Below are 26,028 nucleotides of genomic sequence, written 5' to 3' on the forward strand. Positions count from 1 at the left end.
ATTGAACAGCCCTCGTATTTGTATTGCTCGCTTTTGCTAAGTACATATCTTATTTATTTTAACTCCATTATACCAGAAGACTGACAAATGTTGTTGTGGTCTTCAGTCCTGAGACTGGTTTGATGCAGCTCTCCATGCTACTCTATCCTGTGCAAGCTTCTTCATCTCCCAGTACCTACTTCAACCTACATCCTTCTGAATCTGCTTAGTGTATTGATCTCTTGGTCTCCCTCTACGATTTTTACCCTCCACGCTGCCCTCCAATGCTAAATTTGTGATCCCTTGATGCCTCAAAACATGTCCTACCAACCGATCCCTTCTTCTAGTCAAGTTGTGCCACAAACTTCTCTTCTCCCCAATCCTATTCAATACCTCCTCATTAGTTACGTGATCTACCCACCTTATCTTCAGCATTCTTCTGTAGCACCACATTTCGAAAGCTTCTATTCGATTCTTGTCCAAACTGGTTATCGTCCATGTTTCACTTCCATACATGGCTACACTCCATACAAATACTTTCAGAAACGACTTCCTGATACCTAAATCTATACTCGATGTTAACAAATTTCTCTTCTTCAGAAACGCTTTCCTTGCCATTGCCAGTCTACATTTTATATCCTCTCTACTTCGACCATCATTGGTTATTTTACTCCCTAAATAGCAAAACTCCTTTACTACTTTAAGTGTCTCATTTCCTAATCTAATTCCCTCAGCATCACCCGACTTAATTTGACTACATTCCATTATCCTCGTTTTGCTTTTGTTGATGTTCATCTTATATCCTCCTTTCAAGACACTGTCCATTCCGTTCAACTGCTCTTCCAAGTCCTTTGCTGTCTCTGACAGGATTACAATGTCATCGGCGAACCTCAAAGTTTTTACTTCTTCTCCATGAATTTTAATACCTACTCCGAATTTTTCTTTTGTTTCCTTTACTGCTTGCTCAATATACAGATTGAATAACATCGGGAAGAGGCTACAACCCTGTCTCACTCCCTTCCCAACCACTGCTTCCCTTTCATGCCCCTCGACTCTTATAACTGCCATCTGGTTTCTGTACAAATTGTAAATAGCCTTTCGCTCCCTGTATTTTACCCCTGCCACCTTCAGAATTTGAAAGAGAGTATTCCAGTCAACATTGTCAAAAGCTTTCTCTGAGTCTACAAATGCTAGAAACGTAGGTTTGCCTTTTCTTAATCTTTCTTCCAAGATAAGTCGTAAGGTCAGTATTGCCTCGCGTGTTCCAACATTTCTAGGGAATCCAAACTGATCATCCCCGAGGTCGGCTTCTACCAGTTTTTCCATTCGTCTGTAAAGAATTCGCGTTAGTATTTTGCAGCTGTGACTTATTAAACTGATAGTTCGGTAATTTTCACATCTGTCAACACCTGCTTTCTTTGGGATTGGAATTATTATATTCTTCTTGAAGTCTGAGGGTATTTCGCCTGTCTCATACATCTTGCTCACCAGATGGTAGAGTTTTGTCAGGACTGGCTCTCCCGAGGCCATCAGTAGTTCTAATGGAATGTTGTCTACTCCCGGGGCCTTGTTTCGACTCAGGTCTTTCAGTGCTCTGTCAAACTCTTCACGCAGTATCTTATCTCCCATTTCATCTTCATCTACATCCTCTTCCATTTCCATAATATTTTCCTCAAGTACATCTCCCTTGTATAAACCCTCTATATACTCCTTCCACCTCTCTGCCTTCCCTTCTTTGCTTAGAACTGGGTTTCCATCTGAGCTCTTGATATTCATGCAAGTGGTTCTCTTCTCTCCAAAGGTCTCTTTAATTTTCCTGTAGGCAGTATCTATCTTACCCCTAGTGAGACAAGCCTCTACATCCTTACATTTGTCCTCTAGCCATCCCTGCTTAGCCATTTTGCACTTCCTGTCGATTTCATTTTTGAGACGTTTGTATTCCTTTTTGCCTGCTTCATTTACTGCATTTTTATATTTTCTCCTTTCATCAATTAAATTCAATATTTCTTCTGTTACCCAAGGATTTCTATTAGCCCTCGTCTTTTTACCTACTTGATCGTCTGCTGCCTTCACCACTTCATCCCTCAGAGCTACCCATTCTTCTTCTACTGTATTTCTTTCCCCCATTCCTGTCAATTGTCCCCTTATGCTCTCCCTCAAACTCTCTACAACCTCTGGTTCTTTCAGTTTATCCAGATCCCATCTCCTTAAATTCCCACCTTTTTGCAGTTTCTTCAGTTTCAATCTGCAGTTCATAACCAATAGATTGTGGTCAGAATCCACATCTGCCCCTGGAAATGTCTTACAATTTAAAACCTGGTTCCTAAATCTCTGTCTTACCATTATATAATCTATCTGAAACCTGTCAGTATCTCCAGGCTTCTTCCATGTATACAGCCTCCTTTCATGATTCTTGAACCAAGTGTTAGCTATGATTAAGTTATGCTCTGTGCAAAATTCTACAACACGGCTTCCTCTTTCATTTCTTCCCCCCAATCCATATTCACCTACTATGTTTCCTTCTCTCCCTTTTCCTACTGACGAATTCCAGTCACCCATGACTATTAAATTTTCGTCTCCCTTCACTACCTGAATAATTTATTTTATCTCGTCATACATTTCATCTATTTCTTCATCATCTGCAGAGCTAGTTGGCATATAAACTTGTACTACTGTAGTAGGCATGGGCTTTGTGTCTATCTTGGCCACAATAATGCGTTCACTATGCTGTTTGTAGTAGCTAACCCGCACTCCTATTCTTTTATTCATTATTAAACCTACTCCTGCATTACCCCTATTTGATTTTGTATTTATAACCCTGTAATCACCTGACCAAAAGTCTTGTTCCTCCTGCCACCGAACTTCACTAATTCCCACTATATCTAACTTTAACCTATCCATTTCCCTTTTTAAATTTTCTAACCTACCTGCCCGATTAAGTGATCTGACATTCCACGCTCCGATCCGTAGAACGCCAGTTTTCTTTCTCCTGATAACGACGTCCTCTTGAGTAGTCCCCGCCCGGAGATCCGAATGGGGGACTATTTTACCTCCGGAATATTTTACCCAAGAGGACGCCATCATCATTTAATCATACAGTAGAGCTGCATGTCCTCGGGAAAAATTACGGCTGTAGTTTCCCCTTGCTTTCAGCCGTTCACAGTACCAGCGCAGCAAGGCCGTTTTGGTTAATGTTACAAGGCCAGATCAGTCAATAATCCAGACTGTTGCCCTGCAACTACTGAAAAGGCTGCTGCCCCTCTTCAGGAACCACATGTTTGTCTGGCCTCTCAACAGATGCCCCTCCGTTGTGGTTGCACCTACGGTATGGCCATCTGTATCGCTGAGGCACGCAAGCCTCCCCACCAACGGCAAGGTCCATGGTTCATGGGGGGGGACTGACAAATATGTGAAACAATATACTGCAATACCAAGATAACCTGGCAGTCTTGCAAAATCAGCTAGTTATTTTGGACAGACTGTGACTCTCTTTTTTGCAGTCACAAAAAAAAAGTCTCGAAAAAATATTCACTAATGCATCTTGCAGATAATGTAAAGAAGAACAAAAATGAAAGAATTAATTATACAGTTGGTTTCATTCCAGTTTATACAGTATGTGAAATTTGTGAGACAAGACAGGTGTAGGAGGAAGAATGGTACGACTGTGTATTTTCAGACATCATCAAATGCTATGATGTGTGTCCCATTGCGGCAGGAAACAGTGTGAAAAAATAAATTCGAGTGTGTACTTTCACAATATTGTAAAATAAATTCTGTAATTTCTTTCACCTCTTTATTAAAAAATAAAGTGCTACTTTAAAAATAGCCCCCATATTTGTTAACTGCATGAGCCTAAATGTTACAGATTCAAGTCAGTAAAAAGTATCTTAGAGAAACAGCTGTATTCATGTGGTGAACCCAAGATGGAGTATCCACTATCAGTATACTGAATCTTCTTTTGTACCTTTCAGAATGGTGTACAGTAATCTACGGCGTATGTTTTGGTTAGTTGTTGGCAAGAATTGAAGCTGGTCGTGATAAACAGCAGCTCTGATTGCCTGTTGGGCAAATAACTAGATAAAAATACAAAGTTCCCAAAGAAAGCATGTGATGACGTGTGAATATTACTGACCTATCAATTTAATAAGTTATGATTGCAAAATACTAACACCAATTCTTTACAGAAAAATTAGTAGAAGCCAACTTTTCAAAGATGTTTGGATCTTGGAGAACTGTAGGAACATGTGAGGTAGTTCTGACTCTAACTTCCCGTACATGATAGGTTAAAGAAAGGCAAGCCTACATCTATAGCTTTTAGACTTCAAGAAAGCTTTTGACAATGTTGACTGGAGCGCTCTCTTTGAAATTCTGAAGGTAGCAATGTTAAAATGCAGCAAGTGAAAGGATATTTACAACTTGTACAGGAACCAGATGGCAGTTGTAAGAGTAAAGGGGCATGATTCAGTATATTCATCATTGACCACTTACAGCGGAATAGGTCTGAACATTAAATATACAATTAACAATAACTCTACAGTCAAGTTTTTACAATTTAATTCCTTTTCTTTTAGGAATATTCTTATATACTAATGTCAATGATTATTTCAAAATATTCTGTTATCTTATAAAATGGGTGTTTGAGTAACCAGTCATAAACCTTACGTTTGAAAATATTACTGGTCAGTGACCGAGCAGATGCTGGAAGTTTATTGAAGAGTTTTAAACTCATTATTTTGTGTGAGTTTGCAGTCTTTGTGAGTCTGTGTCTTGGTATGTCGAAGTCCAGTTTGCCTCTGGTGTTGTGGGGATGTATGTTCTCTCAGGTCTCAAACTCATTTAAGTTGCTTTTGACATAAAGCAGGCTGTGTAGATGTATAGATTCACCACAGTTAATATCATGTGCTTGATAAAGAGGGGGCGGCAGTGTTCCTTGCGCTTAACTTTGTGCTCATTATTCTGATTACTTTTTTTTTGAATTTTCAGAATTTCACTGACAAAGCAAGAATGTCCCCATAACAATATGCCGTATGAAACGTGTGACTGAAAGAGGCCAAAATATACCACCTTTAGATATTCATCAGTGACTACATCTGTCAGTCTCCAGATGAGATAACACACTCTTGCAGATATGGCTAATGTGTTCCTCCCAGTTTAATTTTGAATCAATGTGGAATCCTAACAATTTTATTGATTTGCTTTCAACAGCTGTAGTTAAACCCAGGCGGTGGCTGAAAAGGGAGTGAGACAGGTTTGTAGCCTATCCCTGATGTTGTTCAATCTGTACATTGAGCAAGCACTACAGGAAACCAAAGTAAAATTTAGAGTAGGAATTGAAATTCAAGCAGAAGAAATAAAAACAGTGAGGTTTGCCAATGACATTGTTATTCTGTCAGAAATGGCAAAGGGCTTGAAAAATCAGTTCTGAAAGGAGGATATAAGATTAATATTAACAAAAGCAAAACAAGGATAATGGAATGTAGTCGAATTACGTCAGGTGATGCTCAGACATATAGAAAATGAGGCACTTTGTGTAGTAGATAAGTTTTGCTGTTTTGTCAGCAAAATATGTGATGATGGTCGAATTAGAGAGGATATAAGATGTGTACTAGCAATGACAAGAAAAACATTTCTGAAGAAGAGAAAGTCGTGAACACTGGATACAGACAAGTGTTTGGAAGTCATTTTTTAAGGTATTTTGGAACATTCGAGAACAACTGCCTCTTGAGTTGCGCATTTGCTGAACAATGTCTGCTCACTCTGCTATTCGTGCGAGTCAGTTCCTCAATCGCACATACAGAGTCTTCTGTTGTCGATGTCAACTGCCTCCCTTACCTACACATGGAAGTATGTTTCCAGTTACTGCTCCATTTTACTCATGCACTGTGATGCACCTTTTATCTGTACCACAGCAGAACTACGTCTACAGGAAAACTGAAACATTTACCATGGAGGAAGTATTAGCTCTAAAAGCAGGGCATTTAGTTTTATATGTATGTATCGGCAGTGCTTAAAGTTTCACGTTACATCAACATTGTTTCCACTTCTTTGTTTTCAACTGCAGTTTCCTGTGGCCCCGCACTTTGTTCATTCCTCAAGAATGATGACGCTTCTCTTCTTGCGTATATCATCTTTCAGTTCGTGCTTTTTTTTCTATTCTAAAAGCTTGCCTTTACTATTGCTTCTTTAAAAAGTATGCTGTTTCTTATTATGTCTGTGCTGACTCCCACATTTTTTTTCTCTCTCTTTCCACTCTTCTCGGCCATATGATTCTGGTTTTACAATTGTTTGGTAAAGAATTGGGTAGATGTTCTGTTTTATTCACACAGCATACACGTTCATAGAATTTTAATTTCCTTCTCACTACATCCATTAACTTGGCAACTTTTAGATAAAGTTCTGTTTTAGGTGTTAACCAATATTCTAATTTGCTGCTAATTTTGGGTCCTAGTATTTTCTTAGAATTCTTTCAATTTTTTATCGAACCCTTTGTAATCAATCAGCTTAAGAGTTTTCACTCCATAGAGTATTTCTGGTGTGACCACTGTTTCAGTTTTGTGTTCCAAGGTAAATATATTTTTAGTGTATTTATCTTAAACATTTGAGGCGCATTACCGATGTCTATATTTGTAGACCCACTTTTGCTGCTTGACATAGCAATTCTGTGTTTTGTTCTTGTGCACTTTCAAGTGAGGCTATAATAAGTGCTATGTCTTCTGCAGATGCTAGACAATCTACAGAAATCTTATTTTGCTTTCTTCCGAGTTGCATGCACCCAGTATTTATGGCCTTCCTCCATTCCCCAACCACTTTCTCTAACGCACAATTAAAAAGCAGGGGTTACAAGCTGCCTCCTTGTTAAATTCTAAATTTTATTTCAAATTTTTCTGACAGCTCTCCAATAAATTTTACTTGTGATGTTGTATTGGTTAAAGCTTCCTTACCTTTTTTTATTGGTTTGATGCAGCCTGTCAAATTCCTCTCCTGTGCTAACCCTTTCACCGCACAGTAGCACTTGCAACCTACGTCCTCAATTATTTTCTTCTTCACTGTATTGAGAATAGCAATGTCATCAGTGAACTATCATTCATATCCTTTCATCCTGAATTTCAATCCCACACATGAATTTTTCTTTTATTTCCATCATTGCTTCTTCACTGTATAGATTCAGAAGTAGGAGCCAAAGACTACAACCCCTCCCCCCCAATTTAATCAATCCATTTCGTTCTTGGTATTCAGTCTTACTGTTCACACTTTGTTTTGTACAAAATGTATATTATCTTGTCTTTCCCTATAGCTCACTCCTAAGTTGCTCAGAATTTCAAGTGTCTTTCATCATTTTAAATTGTTCGAACACTTTTTCCAGGGTCGACAAATCCTGTCAATGTCGCTTGCTTTTTCTTCAGTTTTGCTTCCATTATCAGCCATGCCAGAACTGCCTGTGTTTGTGGTGTATTCCTAAATACAAATTGATCGTCATTAACAGATCCTGTTTTCTTTTCCATTCTTCTGTACATTATTCTTGTCAGCAGCTTGGATGCATGAGCTGTTAAACTGATTGTGCTATAACTCTTGTTTTATTATCTCCTTAAAACTCTTTTAAAAATGTTCAGTAATGTATTTCCATTAGTAGAACTATACGCCTTTTTAAAATCTGCAAACGTTGCTGCATGTTTAAAGCTTCTGATTTTCCTAGTTTCTAAGATGTGCTTTAAGTTTTGATCTGCTCTTCCCGAACCCTCCTTTATACACCCCTAACTGTGGATCAAATTAATGTTATTAGTCATTAACCATTTAATGTAATGGCATATACTATGATCACAAGGAAGTGTTAAAATGGTTGTATAGAATAAAAGACTAAATAATTTAACAGATACAGGTTTAATTCCTGCACACTTATGCAGAAACTCTAATGCTCTGTATTGTTATTTGAGTGGAGGTATAGAGTTGTCCCCAATGTTACAGGCAGTGGCAGCTCCTGTTCACCCGCCCCGCTGCTGGTGCCAGCAGATGAGGAGCCGGCCTGCAACAGTCCTCGCAGCGAACCACCTCAGCTGTCTCCCGAAGGAGGTCAGTCACTTTCCTGGCCAAAAAGACATGCTGAACTCTGTGGCCACTTACATAAAAAAATATATACTGTGCAGGTTATATTGTATTCATGTATTTCATGAACAGGGCAACCATAAGACAATAACTAAAATGGTTCTATGAATGAATGATATAAGAATCCATAAACATAACTAACTGTAGAACTAAAATAATTACATTTTATCAGTAACTACCATAGCCAACAAGCCCTGCATTCCCCAGGTATTCATTGTGCCTGTTCTTCATGTGTCTACAAGGCTATTTTTGTGTCTGTGGTAACACCTCTTCGTAGCTCTATAGATGCCTATTGTTTCTGCCTACAGCAGTTGTCACTTCACAGTCGAAAGCTATCGAAAGCACTGCCAGGCTTCAGGGATTTTCTTAAGTTAGTCGACTGCAAGAGTGTCTTAGTAAATAATACATGTAGTAAAGAATAAAACTTTTACTTCGTGCATTATTTTTAGCGCAACTCTGTGTTTATGACATATCTCCTGATCTATGTGGAGACTGTCTGTGAAATATGTTGCAAATAGTTATAGTATGTTCAGTGAATGATGGCAGTTCATGTACCTCGAGACAATGACAGGAATTTGCTTGCGCAGACAGGAATTTGCTTGCGCAGACAGGAATTTGCTTGCGCAGATTTTGTCTCCTACCACCACCATCAGCTGTGACAACCTCAACAACTGGAATAAAAATTCACTACATGACGTGTTAAGATCACGTTTAATTCTCACATTGGCTGCGACATTCTCAGCAGAGCACTCCGAACACTCGGTTGTCAGAATGCGTGATGTCGGTGCACAGCACAAACCCAAACTCGACCCCCATCCTCGCACAATGTCGCAGTTTTTCATGCATCTCAGTGTTGACATATCTACTGACTCATGTTTCATACTATGATATAATGTTGTAGGTACATTCAGTAGCATATGTGGATACTGTCAGCAAACTGTTGCTAACAGAGTTAGTAGTAAATAAGTTATAAATTTAAACACTGTAAATGAGAAAGCTTTTATTTGGGTGTGTAGATCACAAGCTGAAAAGGAATTGCACAAATGGTTAAACACTGTAGTAACTACTAGCTGCAGCTGTTTGCTGAAAAATAAATTGCTTCAAAGAAAACCAAAAGAACATAAGCTACGCAGACTGTCACCAAGTGTAAGTGAGTAGCCTTTACTTGGGTGTGTTTTATTGTAAATACAAACCTGAGAATGTGAACTGACAACCTAAGTATACTACTGATCGATTTGGTCAGTACGAACCGTTAGAGAAAATGAAACTCTCTCTCTGTGTGTCTGTAAGAATGTAACCTGAAAATAATGACTGACAGAACCTACATTGCTCAAAAGAAACGAAACAGTCACATATTATGAATCTCATCTGCAAAATGAAGCACAGGCAGAAACAGCAAGACTCCACAACAGCTAAAAAAATACTGCTAATAGCTAACTACAATTGGTGCAAGGGAAAATGGGTTCATAAACTTGACACTGAATGCTAATGAAACAACTCAACATTTTAACTTCTGAAATTCCAGTCACGAAGGTACTTATCAAAGAAAACAATTATAGACTAAAATTCATTTAATAAATTCCATGGTACAGTAAATTAACTCAAAACATCAATACATACAACCATTATCAAAAACTTGACTGCAACGATGGTGAACTGGATCAACAATACAAGTCCAGAAAAATAAAAATACTTATCAAATAATACCTTGTTCTTCATTTCAAAAACTTTTTATGTCCTAAAGATCTATTCAAAAATGTATGACAGTGTACCATTCACTGAAACACAATGTTATTAATTACATAACAACACTGACTTTGAGCCTGGGATCACAAACTCTTCCACTTGCTGCAGTTGTCAGAAAACAAATGAAAACCAAGTAAAAACAGAACACAACATTGACTTTGACTCACCTGTTCCATTGCCCAGGAGTAGAACATTCAAAGGTGCTCAAAGTGGTGACCCTTGACAACGATGCACTGGTGCACTCGTTGAATGAAAAAACCATTTACAGCTTCCAGCGTTGGCTGCTGAAGAGAATTACAAGGAAGCATAATACATTCCTGCATGTCCTCTGGAGTTGTTGGAATATCACGATAGACAAAGTCTTTAATGCATCCCCAAAGAAAAATGTCCAGAGGATTTAAATCAGGAGACCTAGCAGGTTAAGTAACTGTTCCTCCTCGACCAATCCCTGTGGCTGGTTACCTACGGTTCAGATCATGACGTGCAGGCAAGGTATTATGTGCTGGACATCCATTGTGTTGATACCACATAATCATTCTGATTCTTAACGGCAGTTCATCCAGGAGGAAGAATACATCTGAGGAAGTTGGTATTAGCTGTGCTGTTTAGACTACCACTGATGAAATAAGGGCCAATAATTGCAATACGTACCAAGCATCCCATACCAAATGTTAACTCTCAATTGATGCTGATGTTCCACCTGTCTAAGCCATTGTGGGTTGTTTCTGGACCAGTAATGTATGTTCCTTGTATTTACCTGTCCTTGGAACATTCATCGGTAAATAGAACATTGGAGAAGTTTGGGTTGGCGAGGATTTACTGCTGTGCCCACTGACAGACCTGTACATGATTCTGGAAATTATTCGCATGCAATCCTTGATGTACATGTACACAATAAGGATGGAACCGGTGACTTGTAAGAATACTATGTACACTGGTTTTAGGAATGCCAATCTCATGTTCAAGCTGTCGTGTGCTCACATGTGGATTCATAGCAACAGAAGCGAGAACAGTAACTTCGGCAGCTTCGTCTGTGCGAGTGCTACAATGATTGCGTTGTCATGGGTTGAAAACTTCCCGTTTCCTGAAGTGTCACAACAAGACAAGATAACATCTGTCGGGAAGGTGTGTTCTTGTCAGGATCTCGCACTGTGCAGTTCTGCTGTCTGCGTAGCATTTCGCCTGCCTTCAACAACAACAATAAAAGAAACGTTATGTTAATGCAGTTTGTAGGAAGGACAGTCTTTACTGTATGCCTACTCTACACAACAGCATTTAAAAGGACTAAACTACTGTACTAAAATGTACCCGTACATAAGAAAACAATATTGCAATTACTGTTCTGCTAACTTAAATTCCCCATAGATGAGTAGCATTTCTACCTTATCTTCATTAGTGTACATTCTACTCACACAACTCTTCAACTGACAATGGTTGACAGAATGACAGGTGTGCATTCTACTTATGTTTACATTTGTCGTCTAAACCTCAGCACATGGATGTGCTCCATTACCCTGAGTACCTGCACTAAGTGCTGGAAGCGTCAAAGTCAATGTTGTGTTATGTAATTAATAACATTGTGTTTCAGTGAATGGTACACTGTTATACATTTTTGAATAGGTCCTTAGGAGAGGAATTACCGAATAAACAGTTATTTAGGGCAGTCAAGATAAATGGGACACCCTGTATACTACAGGGTGGTCCATTGATCGTGACCGGGCCAAATATCTCACGAAATAAGTGTCCAACAAAGAAACTACAAAGAACGAAACTTGTCTAGCTTGAAGGGGCAAACCAGATGGTGTTATGGTTGGCCCACTAGATGGCGCTGCCATACGTCAAACAGATATAAACTGCCCCTTGAACCCCCAGTTTTTATTACATATCCGTATAGTATGTAAAGAAATATGAATGTTTTAGTTGGACCACTTTTTTTGCTTTGTGATAGATGGTGCTGTAATAGTCACAAACATATGGCTCACAATTTTAGACGAACAGTTAGTAACAGGTAGGTTTTTTAAATTAAAATAGAGAACGTAGGTACATTTGAATATTTTATTTCTGTTGTTGCAATGTGATAGGCCTACATGTACCTTTGTGAACTTACCATTTCTGAGAATGCATGCTGTTACAGCTTGATTACCTGTAAATACCACATTAATGCAATAAATGCTCAAACTGATGCCGTCAACCTCAATGCATTTGGCAATAGGTGTAACAACATTCCTCTCAACAGCGAGTAGTTAGCCTTCCGTAATGTTTGCACATGCATTGACAATGCACTGATGCATGTTGTCAGGTGTTTTCGGAGGACCACGATAGCAAATTTCCTTCAACTTCCCCCACAGAAAGAAATCCAGGGACATCAGATCTGGTGAATGTGCGGGCCACGGTATGGTGCTTCGATGACCAATCGACCTGTCATGATACCGCTTCAACCGCACAAGAGCTATGTGTCTGACATCAATCATGTTGGAAGTACATTGCCATTCTGTCATGCAGTGAAACATCTTGTAGTAACATCGGTAGAACATTACGTAGGAAATCAGCATACATTGCACCATTTAGATTGCCATCGATAAAATGGGGGCCAATTATCCTTCCTCACATAATGCCGCACTGTACATTAACCCGCTAAGGTCGCTGACACTCCACTTGTCTCAGCCATTGTGGATTTTCCGTTGCCCAATAGTGCACATTATACCGGTTTACGTTACCGTTGTTGGTGAATCATGCTGCATCGCTAAATAGAACGCATGCAAAAAATCTGTCATCGTCCCCAGTGGCAGAACTGTACACGGCGTTCAAAGTCGTCGCCATGCAATTCCTGGTGCATAGAAATATTGTACGGGTGCAATCGATGTTGATGTAGCATTCTCAACACCGACGTTTTTGAGATTCCCGATTCTCACGCAATTTCTCTGCTACTGATGTGCGGATTAGCCGTGACAGCAGCTAAAACACCTATACTTGGGCATCATCATTTGTTGCAGGTCATGGTTGACGTTTCACATGTGGCTGAACACTTCCTGTTTCCTTAAATAACATAACTATCTGGCGAATGGTCCGGACACTTGGATGATGATGTCCAGGATACCGAACGGCACACATAGAACACGCCCCTTGGGCATTTTGATCACAACAGCCATACATCAACATGGTATAGACCTTTTCTGCAATAGGTAAACGGTCCATTTTAACATGGGTAATGTATCATTAAGCAAATACCGTCCGCACTGGTGGAATGTTACACGATACCACATACTTATGCGTTTGTGACTATTACAGCGCCATCTATCACAAAGCGAAAAAAGTGGTCAAACAAAAACATTCATATTTCTTTACATACTACATGAGTACGTAAAAAAATGGGGCTTCCTATTTTAAAAAATGCAGTTGATATCCGTTTGACCTATGGCAGCGGCATCTTGCGGGCCACCATAGCACCATCTGGTTTCCCCCTTCAAGCTAGACGAGTTTCGTTCTTAGTTTTTTCGTTTGATGCTTATTCCAAGAGATATTTGGCCCTGTCACTATCAATGGACCACCCTGTATACATAAGGAAGGTACTGTTAGAATTTTAAGCTTCTTGAATAAGAGTTTGTATTGTGTCTTTCGGATGTCTGTGTGTTATTATTTGGATAGCCCTCTTCTGTAACAGAAAGATTTGTTTTAGACTGCAGGTGGTGGAACCCCAAAATATTATTTTTTATGTTGCAACAGACTGAAAATAGCCAAAATATGCTCTGCAGTACAAACATTTGCAATAATTCTACAAGCAAAACAAGCTGAGTTAAATTTCTGCACAAGTTTCATTACATGATCATTAAAATTAAGATTTTCATCTACATGAATCCCCAGCAACTTTGTTGATGCCACTTTGTCTATGGCCTTGTCACCCAACAGCAGATTAAGATTTACATTTTGACATATTATCTTAAACTGCGTAAAATTTGTTTCATTTGCATTTAATGTCAACCGGTTGGCATTGAATCAAGTGTGGACATTCTTTATCACTTTATCAGTAGAAGTTTACAGCATTTGCTTTGGGCACCCGAGGGGTGAAAGTCATTTATGTAGACAAGGAACAATAAGGGAGCTAGAATAATGCCTTGTGGCACTTCTATTTCCACTTTTTTTGCATCTGATACTAGATTTACTTTGTGACTGGAGTAATCTGACATCAGTCACAATCTGTGTTTTATTTTGTAGGTATGATGCAAACCACTTTTTCCCTGTTCCATGCTTCCAGTCTTTCTAAAAGAAAGACTTCATTGACAGTGTCAAATGCTTTGGAGTAATCTAGTAGTATTATTCCTACTACACTGTTGTCTTTTACTAGATTTTTGAAATGCTGGAAGGAGGGATATTGCCCGATAGTTTTCTACCTTATCCTTGTCGCCGTTCTTGAATAATGGCTTCAACTCCTTCACTAAGTGATAAGTTGGCAATGTATGCCAAGGGCCTTGCGATTTGTGCAGCTGTCGGTGTTATGACAAACAGGCACCTCATCTACTCCTGCTGACATTTTAGCGTTCAAGGTTTTTATTACTTTGAACGTCTCAGTTACCTGAGATGACATTAATGTGACCTACTTGCTTTAATAAATCTTTGTGAAAGCTTGTGACACAGTCCTTGCTGTGGTTTTGCGTAAAGGTGTTAAAAGTTATGAATTGTGAAGTAAGCTCCACTGTCACAAAGATGTTTGATCTGACCGCGTCCAAGGAGGTAAACTGCTGCCAAAATCATTTTTGGGCGGTATAATCGGGAATAAAGGTGCGGAATAAGGTATGGTGCAAGGTTTGACTTTTTGACACAGCTTCTCCATATTGTTGAAATAGCACGACATCTTTAATTTAATAGCACATCTTTAATTTAAGCATTTTGATGGTCCAAAATGAGTGTGGCTGTGGTTGGTGTACTAGATCAACTTGTTGATAACATTCTCAGGGGTACATACTACGCAATTTGTACCATTTTAAAGACAACGTCATTTTTTACAAAATAGTAATGACGAATTGCAACATTTTCCTTAGTGTGCCATTTTTCGATGATATCTCGCCGAATATTGTCTCATTTGTTCCTGTGGTTGTGTGATTTATTGTTGAACATTTTTTATCACTTTATTAAGTACAACGCTTGTAATTCTGCTAAGATTCCCATCGTATTTGCCACGTTGTCAGTTGCGTAAACTACGGTGTCTAATATTTGCATGCGATCGATCACAGGGTGTAATTCAGTTTTGAACTGGTTTTCTGTGTCTTCTGATAATGCAACTTTTCTTGCGATTGTTTCAACCGTTCATTTAATGAATCAGTTTGTTCCCTTAATTTCGTCTAAGTTGTCAAATTTTCGCTCGAGCTGTGAAAACATCCGCTGAAACATCGACATCGTACTGGACGACCACCCGCATTTATTAAATTTGTGTCAGGATTTGTATCCATAATGTCTTCAGTTACACATCCCGAATCCATGTTGGTAATATTATTTGCACTGGGTACCGGCACTTGGATATTACTTAATTCTTGACCGAATCGATCAATTACGCCAGAAAACTGATTTACATTACGTGTGGTTGCACTTTCGCGTAAATCCATTCTACTGTTATTATCTGATTCACAAGCCATGTCTGAAACGGAAGATTGCTGAATGATATTAACTTTTTCCACGGTCATAGCGTCACTTTTTTGATTAAGCACGTTCGATGGAGTTTTGCTTAGCTTTGCGTTTCCCGGTGTCCATTGTTGAGGTTAAAACCTGCCAGATAGTACTGCTGCTTCAAAAAAATGTTTAAGAAATTGATTGTTACTACACCGAATCGGAAGATGAAATTGAATTTTAACAATGAGTTGGCCTTTTATTGTGGAACACAAGCCGAAAATACATTTATCGAAGAAAGCACAAATCTACCTTGACCAACAAAAGTAACTTTTCCTACGTAACACACACACATGTTATACAAACTAGTGGTGGGCAGGAAATCGCGTATCTGTTAGAAATCACAGTGACTGAGAAGTCGCAGATATCACAGTAGCAACTTTGCAGAATCTAACTGCGATTTCAGTCACAGTTAGCAGTCGCAATAAGTATTTCACATTCAAAGACGTGAGCCATATATTGGTCGAATTTAGCACTGCTTTCTGCGATTTCAGTGACAAGTCGCAACTAAGAGTCGCAAGTAGCATCTAAAAAGCTCGGTTAACAGTAGCATCTGTTGGCCAAAGTTCGTACTACGTCCATCTCTGCGGTACGCTATGGAGTCCAACTGCGATTTCCGTGACAAGTCGCAACTAAGAGTAGCAAGTAGCAACTAGAAAGCGCGGTTAAGAGTGCCATCTGTGGGTCAAAGTTCGGACTACGGCCATCTCTGCGATACACTATTGAGTCCAACTACGATTTCCGTGACAAATCGCAACTAAGAGTCGCAAGTAGCAACTAAAAAGCGCAGTTAGCACTCCCATCTGTTGAGCAACGTTCATACTACGCTATTCGCTACCGAGTCAAACTGCGATTTCTGTGACAAATCGCAACTAAGAGTCGCAAGTAGCAACTAAAAAGCGCAGTTAACATACTTTTCCTAGTGTCATCTGTTGACCGACGTACGTACTTCGTTATGAGAGCCTTGTGCCTCACGAGATCGATGTGCTGTGTGTGCATATGAAGGGCTTATTTCAGTAGTGGTACGAGTCCATTTTTGTTCATTTTGAGATACAGAGTCGTAAAGTTAAATGAGCGCTGAAAAATCTGCAGTTGAGATACCAGAAATATTCAAGCATATGACTTCTTGCTAGAGATGAACCTTTATTTATGTTTGTTTGGATCACTAATTTCAGAAGCATTATAGACAGAAAAGTGGAGATAATGGACTTGTACCACTATTGAAATAAGCCTTTCATATTATATGACGACATACACATTCAGCATCAGTTATGGTTGGTCAAATACTGCTGTGACTCTGAATGTATTATATTAATAAGAAGCAACATTGCCCTTTCCTCCTGAAAATATCAAGTAACGTAACAAATGTGTTTGATTCTGCTTCCAATATGACAGTTTTGGTTAATACTCCACATGCCTACAGGACTTTGCAATGTTAACACAGCAGAACTCAGACATCTGTATAAGTGTAGAGAAATGAAAACAGTCATATGAATGCCTCACTTTTGTTCCGACACAGTTCAAGACTCGGAAGAAAAGTTTTACACCTGGTGTTCTACATGGCAACTTCACACACAAGAACTTTTTGCCGACACTACTACCACCTACATAAGTAAGCTTTTCCTGTGTTACTTTCAAGTAATGCACTTAAGCTATTCCTGATTTAACTGGAAGATCTGTACTTCCCACTTTCATATCAACAGCCTCAAAATGCATATTGTAGACTTCGGGATATGTTACAGGTCAGTGTCACACCAACATTATGGAGAAAGGGGGGGGGGGGGCGGCATGTCGCTCTCCAACAAGTGTTTACCAATAAGTAAGTGGCGGAAAATTATGGGTATAGGACGGCTTAAACATGTGGAAAATGAGATTTTTATTATTCACTCACTGTATTTGACATTTATTATTCCTTTAAAATCGCACAACAACTTCAATAAAACACAGTTTAATCATTCACACACTTATTTCACAATTATTTCACTTTTAAACTGCAAATCCTCTAAGAGCTGTCTTGAATCTTCACGAATCTCTCCCAACAGCCTTGATGTGGATAGATACGTACAGCAACCAGTAATCAGAGTCAGAACTGTGTCTGCAAAAACACAAGGATTATTAAACAATTTTTGCTGTCATTAATTACTAGCAATATAATTGACAGAGTAGATTGCTAATATTTGCTATAATGAATATCACATTTGCAAGAAAGATCTCACTGAAGTAATTAAGTCCATCGAAACGCTTAGAAACTAACCTCTCGTCTGACGAAAACGGTCTAAAGACGCAGTGGCAATTTCTTCAGATCTGTTGACAATGATATTTTGAGTTATCACTTTACTGAGTGACTGAAATGTAGTTCAGGTACCTGTGAACATAACAATATGTTAGAATTCATTTTCTAAATACGAACTATTACGGTACTGTACGGCAACTTACATATTAATTACACTATTAATATTTTCACAGTTGTTTCTTTAAGACAAAATTAAAGCCAACGGAAGAAAAAACGTAAAACATACTTGCCAATGACAGGTTTGTTGCGATGCAATTTTCTGTGTTGACAGATGTAACTTTTTCATACAGTGGTAAGTCGCAGAAGTAGCAGAAGTCACAGAAATCGCAGAAGTCACAGAAATCGCAGAAGTCACAGAAGTAGCAGAAATCGCAGAAGTCACAGAAGTAGCAGAAATCGCGGAAGTAGCAGAAATCGCAGAGGCGGAGGGATACACGACCTATGTTCCTTAACTGCGACAAATCGCAGTTAAGAATAACAGATACTGAAAAGTAGCATTCACAGAAATCACTGATATCGGAAAATCGCAGTTTAGCCCATCACTAATACAAACAGAATACACATACAGTAAATCAGAAGCTGTAAAGGAATTACACAAGTTGTTAAACACTGTCGTAACTACTGGCTCTTGCTGTTTGCTTAATAAATAAAGAAAACCAAATGAACAAACTATGCCGACTGTCACTTGTTCACTGCGAACTGTTTGGAAAAAAAATTGTCTAAAAAAAACTTATGTCGACTTGTAAAAAAAAAAATTAACCTTAAACGCAACGAAAATTTCTGCACTATCATATGGCCCGTGAAGAATAAAATAAACAAACCGACAGAACCCATGTTGTGCGGAGAGGGGATGGGTGGAAGGCGTAGACAATCACCTACACAATGAAGTACGGGCAGGAACAGCAACACAAGACACCGCAACAGCTAAAAAATACTGTAAAAAACTAACTACTGAAATTTTAGTCAGGAAGGACCTTACCAAAGAAAACAATTACAGGGTCAACAGAAACATCCGATCTCACGCGTCGGCTTTGACCCGTGACGTAAGCGTGTTGTGGTGTGTGACGTCATTACGGCGCGGAGTTTGGTTTGTGAGTGTGGCGTGTTTGTAGATGTTGCCTCGTTGACGTTACCTTAGTAGGAGTTTTAGGGCCTGTAATATATAGCTTACCTTTTTACTGTACTTTTTGTTTTAACGTCGTCTATGAGGCTTTTATCAGTTTGCCATTAGATTGTTCAATCTTTATGGTCTATATGTTTTGTCGCTACTCGTTATGTCTAATGAATCAATATTGTTTTTTTCTTTTTTTTTTATTTGTTTCTTTTTTTTTATCTTTTGATTGACCTACACATTGATCTGTAGCGTAGCACTGAATACGAGGTTAGGTTGGGAGTTTTTTTTTGGCGGGCGGGGGGGCCTGGCCTTGAGTACCACTTGTTTATTATTATCTTTGTTTGCTATCAATGTTAGCAGATTGTTCTTGTGAAACCTTTGTGTCTGTTGTTTTTCTATGTGTTTTCGTCTTTGTGATACGTATGCAACGTTTCTACATCCGCCATATTGGAATTGTCGTTTCCGCTATATTTGTGACGTCATGGGTCAAAGCCGACGGGTTAGATCGGACGCTTCCGTATTTCCCAATCACAGACTCTAATATGAAAATTCAGTTAATCTAATGGCTTCCATGGTACAGTAAATTAACTCAGAAGATTAATCAAAAGAATAATTATCAAAACCTCGACTGCGACAGAATGAAATAGATCAACAATACAAGTCTACAAAAATAAACTTTTTATCTTAGCAAATAATACCTTGTTCTTCATTTCGAAACCGTTTTATGTCCGTGTACTATCAAACCATTGTTCTCAGTCATCGTTCTTCCTGGTGGTAATCTGCAACTCACCTAGTTCAAACAGTTCGGGCACCCATTACACTGTACACTCAACGAACCCTACCTGTTGCGCATACTGCAGCTTTCCACTGCTAAGTGTCAAAGATTCTACGACTCCACAGTGCTGCCATCGCAGACAACTGTTTTTCTGACCACAAGTCTTCAAATATATCATTTTCCCTTGCAAATATTAACACATCCAGTAACGTCATCAAAAAATAGCCACATTACAACATCATGTGCAATTCGGCAGTTTTTCACGTCTTAGTGTTTTGATGTCTTAGCTCCTGTACTACGTGTGGTACCGCGGTATAATTTTGTAGGTGCATTTAGCGGCCTAAGTGGATGCAGCCTTTGAAATTAATTGTGAATAGCATTAGTAGCACGTTCCTCATCATAACGGCTACCGTACCGTGCGATTGATCAATGGGACACGCAACCAACTAACTGACTAGTAGCACGAAGTAACAAACTTAAAAGTCATGCATGATGCGACAGTATTTCACGCGTCTCATTGTTCGTGACATATTATCCCTGGTGCTTACTCCCACAGTGATTGTTGGCAGACAAATACAAAGTTTGGTTCAAATTGGGCCAGTGGTTTAGGAGGAGATGAGGAAGATATGTACACGTGTGCATGCATATACTTACATTTTTATAATATGCATGGGTAATGATTTGCATTCAACCACTTCAGTAGTCTCGTTGAAATCATTCTGAACGAACTGTAACATCATCTGATAAAATTCCAAAAAATTGAAAGAAATGACATTTCTGCCACGTTGTAATGGCTTTCCTCAGGGCAAAGACCTATCTAGCTGAGTAGCGACTGTCGGCATATCGCTTTTCAAATGAAAACGGCGTCACTAGACCACTGGCATTACATTTATTTCTTGTCATTGGACATAAACTAAAATTTGTGATGTTAGGAGAGAGGGAGGGGATATGTGATCATCTATCTGTGGGTCGCATGGCTCGCCAACAATTGGTTGCTCGCTACGAATCAGAAACGAGCTTCTGGGGGTCGTGTTCCCCCTATTAGTTTCGGAGAAACGGCACTTGTGCATACATTGTTTGGTCGATCGTGATAGTGTCCAGTAAAACCGCTGCCCTGCTACCGTGTGTGGTCTGTCGAACCTTGATAGCAGGCAGACACGACGTCTTCACTGTTGATGTCGGGCTGCTCCAAGATTTCAATTGTCTCTCTTTTTGTGCGTGTGCACATCCGCAGTTGTCTAGCATGTATTACTGCTTCTAGAAACATTCTAGCCTGCCCACAATTGCGACGGTGCTCTGCTAGTGCCGATGTGTTGTGCTGACCCGACCGAACGTGGCACTCACTTTCTGCTGTGCTTTTGCTAACGGGTCTTCCACTTTACCCAATATAATCAGTGCTGCTGTCACACTACCTCCTGTACACCTGTGACATTAAGGAATGTAACTGCATCATTGGTGGACCCTACCAGATCCTGGATCCTGTCGCAACTCTCGAAAACTGATCAGCTGTCTCCCACGAAGCACCTATTCTTCTCAATTTTTTGGTTGGTTTCGGGGAAGGAGACCAGACAGCGTGGTCATCGGTCTCATCGGATTAGGGAAGGATTGGGAAGGATGTCGGCCGTGCCCTTTCAGAGGAACCATCCCGGCATTTGCCTGGAGTGATTTAGGGAAATCACGGAAAACCTAAATCAGGATGGCCGGACGCGGGATTGAACCGTCGTCCTCCCGAATGCGAGTCCAGTGTCTAACCACTGCGCCACCCCGCTCCGTCTCTCCTCAATTGCTGATGCCTTTGGCGTAAAGTAAGTGCATTGTTGGAAGCTGTTTTCTTACTTCGTTCTCTCCTCCTACTGAACTAAGCACTCCGTCTTCAGGGCACGAGTGGCTTACCGGGACCAACCGACCGCCGTGTCATCCTTAGGGGAGGATGCGGATAGGAGGGGCGTGGGGTCAGCACACCGCTCTCCCGTTCGTTATGATGGTATTCTTGACTGGTATTCAGTCGAGTAGCTCCTCAATTGGCATCACGAGGCTGAGTGCGCCCTGAAAAATGGCAACAGTGCATGGCGGCCGGATGGTCACCCATCCAAGTGCGGACCACGCCCGACAGTGCTTAACTTCGGTGATCCCACGGTAACCGGTGTATGCACTGCGGCAAGGCCGTTGCCTACTGAACTAAGGAGCTCCTTTTATTATTTTATTGTCATACCCATTGGCTCAGAAGATGTTACGCAGCTCTTCCGATACTTATTCAGTATTGTTTTTGTCTCTGATAGGATGGGTTCAAGCAGTCATTGTGTGTAGGATAGTACACCTCTGAGCTGGATGATGATGAGAATTAGCATGCAGTTACCCGTTTGTGGGTTTCTGTTAGACGTGTCTCAGATGGCCATTGGAAGGTGTGTGGCCTCCACATGCAGGAATGGAATTGCATAATTACTTTTTGTTTTAACATTTCTTATGCAGGCTGTTAATATGCTGACGAAATTTATGAAACTCTCCTTTTTCATGTCGTTAAATGACGAGTGCGTTGTCGACATTTTACACCCGACATCGTGGACAGAAATGCACAAAGCTTCATGCAGTTTGCTCAAATTATTGCGTAAATGTGTCCTCTGACACTGGACAGAGGGAGTTACCCATCACCATTCCATCCATTTACTCAGAATATTTGTCATGTCAGGTTCAATAGGATTTTGGTAAACATACCTACACCCGATCACAGATACAGGCGGTTTTCATTCCTGAATAATGCTGATAATCTCTTATGTTGTTACATTGGTAAAGCTGACCAATATATCAGTTTGTTGTACATGCTGCTCCTGTGTAAGTTGAGCTAACTGAGTCGAATTCTTGACATACATTTCTGTGTGTCCCACGACGGGACATAGTTTCCTAACCCGACACTTCACCACACTGTAGGTATGTGAGTCAATCCTATTAATTGTCGGCCCAAGGGGACAGCTTTCGTTATAGATCTTAGATACTCCATCAATTCTCTGTGTAGGTGGGACTTTGCTGATGAAACCACCTAAATGTAACATCTCTCGGAAAGGCCATCACAACTGTAGAAGAGCTTAGAGGTATGAAAACATAACAATTCTCGAGGCAGATAAAGAAAGTGTGATGGTTGCAGTGGATACTGTGCAATATGAATAAAAAATTACCTACTGTCAAGCGATCTCATCTACATGGAACTTAAGAGTGATCTGATGGGGAAGATTAGTAAGAAGGCGTGAGCTCTAACCTGAGACACCAGAATCAATCAAGGCACAGTGAAGAGGCTCATGAAAGTCCCACAGACATCAAGAATTTGTGGAGTACGTAAAATCCTTAAGAAAAGCTGCCCCCAGGACTGCAGGACTGCCCGTAGTAGGACTCTCTCACCTGCAGTCTGGAGAGAAAACTAAATATCCCTTCAGGATTCAACTCGTTTCATCAAACTTACACTGGGTCGGCATGTGAGAGACGTTTACAGACGTTAAAGTAACCTCTGGCGTGCCACAGGGGAGTGTTATGGGACCATTGCTTTTCACAATATATACAAATGACCTAGTATATAGTGTCGGAAGTTTCTTCCGGCTTTTCGCGGGTGATGCCTTAGTATACAGAGAAGTTGCAGCATTAGAAAATTGCAGTGAAATGCAGGAAGATCTGTAGCAGATAGGCAGTTAGTGCAGGGAGTGGCAACTGACTCTTAACGTATACAAATCTTATGTATTGCTAATGCATAGAAAGAAGAATCCTTTATTGTATGATTATATGATAGCGGAACAAACACTGGTAGCAGTTACTTCTGTAAAATATCTGGGAGTATGCGTGCGGAACGATTTGAAGTGGAATGATCATATAAAATTAATTGTTGGTAAGGTAGGTGCCAGGTTGAGATTCATTGGAAGAGTCCTTAGAAGATGTAGTCCATCAACAAGGGAGCTGGCTTACAAAACACTCGTTCGACCTATACTTGAGTACTGCTCATCAGTGTGGGAACCGTACCAGGCCGGGTTGACGGAGGAGATGGAGAAGATCTAAAGAAGAGCGGCACGTTTCGTCACAGGGTTATTTGGTAAGCGTGATAGCGTTACAGAGATGTTTAGCAAACTCAAATGGCAGAGTCTGCAAGAGAGGCACTCTGCATCGTGGTGTAGCTTGCTCGCCAGGTTTCGAAAGGGTGCGTTTCTGGATGAGGTATCGAATATATTGATTCCCCCTACTTATACCTCCCGAGGAGATCACAAATGTAAAATTAGAGAGATTCGAGTGCGCATGGAGGCTTTCCGGCTGTCGTTCTTCCCGCGATCCATATGCGACTGGAACAGGAAAGGGAGGTAATGACAGTGGCACGTAAAGTGCCCTCCGCCACACGCTGTTGGGTGGCTTGTGGAGTATAAATGTAGATGTAGATGTAGAAACTGGTATATTGGTCAGCTTTGACATAAAGTCTCTCTTCGCTAACATACCAGCACAAGAGTTGGGAGCTCCAACGTCAGGCGCGTAATGGGGCCCCTTAGGCATATGGCAGTAAGAGAGGGGAAGAAAACCAATGTGCACTCCGTGTGCATACCGGGGAGAGTCATTCCAGATGTGGCAAGGGTCCTTCCGGATGCCATGAAGGGTACAGGGTGCACCCATCTGCAGGTGGTCGCTCATGTCGGCACCAATGATGTGTGTCGCTATGGATCCGAGGAAATCCTCTCTGGCTTCCGGCGGCTATCTGATTTGGTGAAGACTGCCAGTCTCGCTAGCGAGATGAAAGCAGAGCTCACCATCTGCAGCATCGTCAACAGGACTGACTGCGGACCTATGGTACAGAGCCGAGTGGAGGGTCTGAATCAGAGGCTGAGACGGTTCTGCGACCGTGTGGGCTGCAGATTCCTCGACTTGCGCCATAGGGTGGTGGGGTTTCGGGTTCCGCTGGATAGGTCAGGAGTCCACTACACGCAACAAGCGGCTACACGGGTAGCAGGGGTTGTGTGGCGTGGGCTGGGCGGTTTATTAGGTTAGATGGCCTTGGGCAAGTACAAAAAGGGCAACAGCCTCAACGGGTGCAGGGCAAAGTCAGGACATGCGGGGACCAAGCAGCAATCGGTATTGTAATTGGAAACTGTCGAAGCTGCGTTGGTAAAGTACCGGAACTTCAAGCGCTGATAGAAAGCACCGAAGCCGAAATCGTTATAGGTACAGAAAGCTGGTTGAAGCCAGAGATAAATTCTGCCGAAATTTTTACAAAGGTACAGACGGTATTTAGAAAGGATAGATTGCATGCAACCGGTGGTGGAGTGTTCGTCGCTGTTAGTAGTAGTTTATCCTGTAGTGAAATAGAAGTGGATAGTTCCTGTGAATTATTATGGGTGGAGGTTACACTCAACAACCGAGCTAGGCTAATAATTGGCTGCTTTTACCGACCTCCCGACTCAGCAGCATTAGTGGCTGAACAACTGAGAGAAAATTTGGAATACATTTCACATAAATTTTCTCAGTCTTAGGTGGAGATTTCAATTTACCAGATATAGACTGGGACACTCAGATGTTTAGGATGGGTAGTAGGGACAGAGCATCGAGTGACATTATACTGAGTGCACTATCCGAAAATTACCTCGAGAAATTAAGCAGAGAACCGACTTGTGGAGATAACATCTTGGACCTACTGATAACAAACAGACCCGAACTTTTCGACTCTGTATGTGCAGAACAGGGAATCAGTGATCATAAGGCCATTGCAGCATCCCTGAATATGGAAGTTAGTAGGAATATAAAAAAAGGGAGGAAGGTTTATCTGTTTAGCAAGAGTAATAGAAGGCAGATTTCAGACTACCTAACAGATCAAAACGAAAATTTCTGTTCCGACACTGACAATGTTGAGTGTTTATGGAAAAAGTTCAAGGCAATCGTAAAATGCGTTTTAGACAGGTACGTGCCGAGTAAAACTGTGAGGGACGGGAAAAACCCACCGTGGTACAATAACAAAGTTAGGAAACTACTGCGAAAGCAAAGAGAGCTTCACTCCAAGTTTAAACGCAGCCAAAACCTCTCAGACAAACAGAAGCTAAACGATGTCAAAGTTAACATAAGGAGGGCTATGCGTGAAGCGTTCAGTGAATTCGAAAGTAAAATTCTATGTACCGACTTGACAGAAAATCCTAGGAAGTTCTGGTCTTACGTTAAATCAGTAAGTGGCTCGAAACAGCATATCCAGACACTCCGGGATGATGATGGCATTGAAACAGAGGATGACACGCGTAAAGCTGAAATACTAAACACCTTTTTCCAAAGCTGTTTTACAGAGGAAGACCGCACTGCAGTTCCTTCTCTAAATCCTCGCACAAACGAAAAAATGGCTGACATCGAGATAAGTGTCCA

At 40.6% G+C, this 26,028-nt stretch overlaps 1 protein-coding gene across 7 annotated transcripts in view; it reads left to right on the forward strand.

The window, feature by feature from the left end:
- The window catches only part of LOC126215270 (lysine-specific demethylase 4C-like), a 384,640-nt gene that overhangs the window by 177,924 nt on the left and 180,688 nt on the right, over positions 1 to 26,028 (forward strand). For all 7 annotated transcript variants that reach the window (XM_049941954.1, XM_049941953.1, XM_049941957.1 and 4 more), the window contains one exon: positions 7,942 to 8,046. In XM_049941954.1, the coding sequence (XP_049797911.1) occupies positions 7,942 to 8,046 (105 nt within the window). The remainder of the gene's footprint in view (positions 1 to 7,941; positions 8,047 to 26,028) is intronic.

Source organism: Schistocerca nitens, chromosome 12 (genome assembly GCF_023898315.1).
Source record: "Schistocerca nitens isolate TAMUIC-IGC-003100 chromosome 12, iqSchNite1.1, whole genome shotgun sequence".
Classification (NCBI taxonomy): Eukaryota; Metazoa; Arthropoda; class Insecta; order Orthoptera; family Acrididae; genus Schistocerca; species Schistocerca nitens.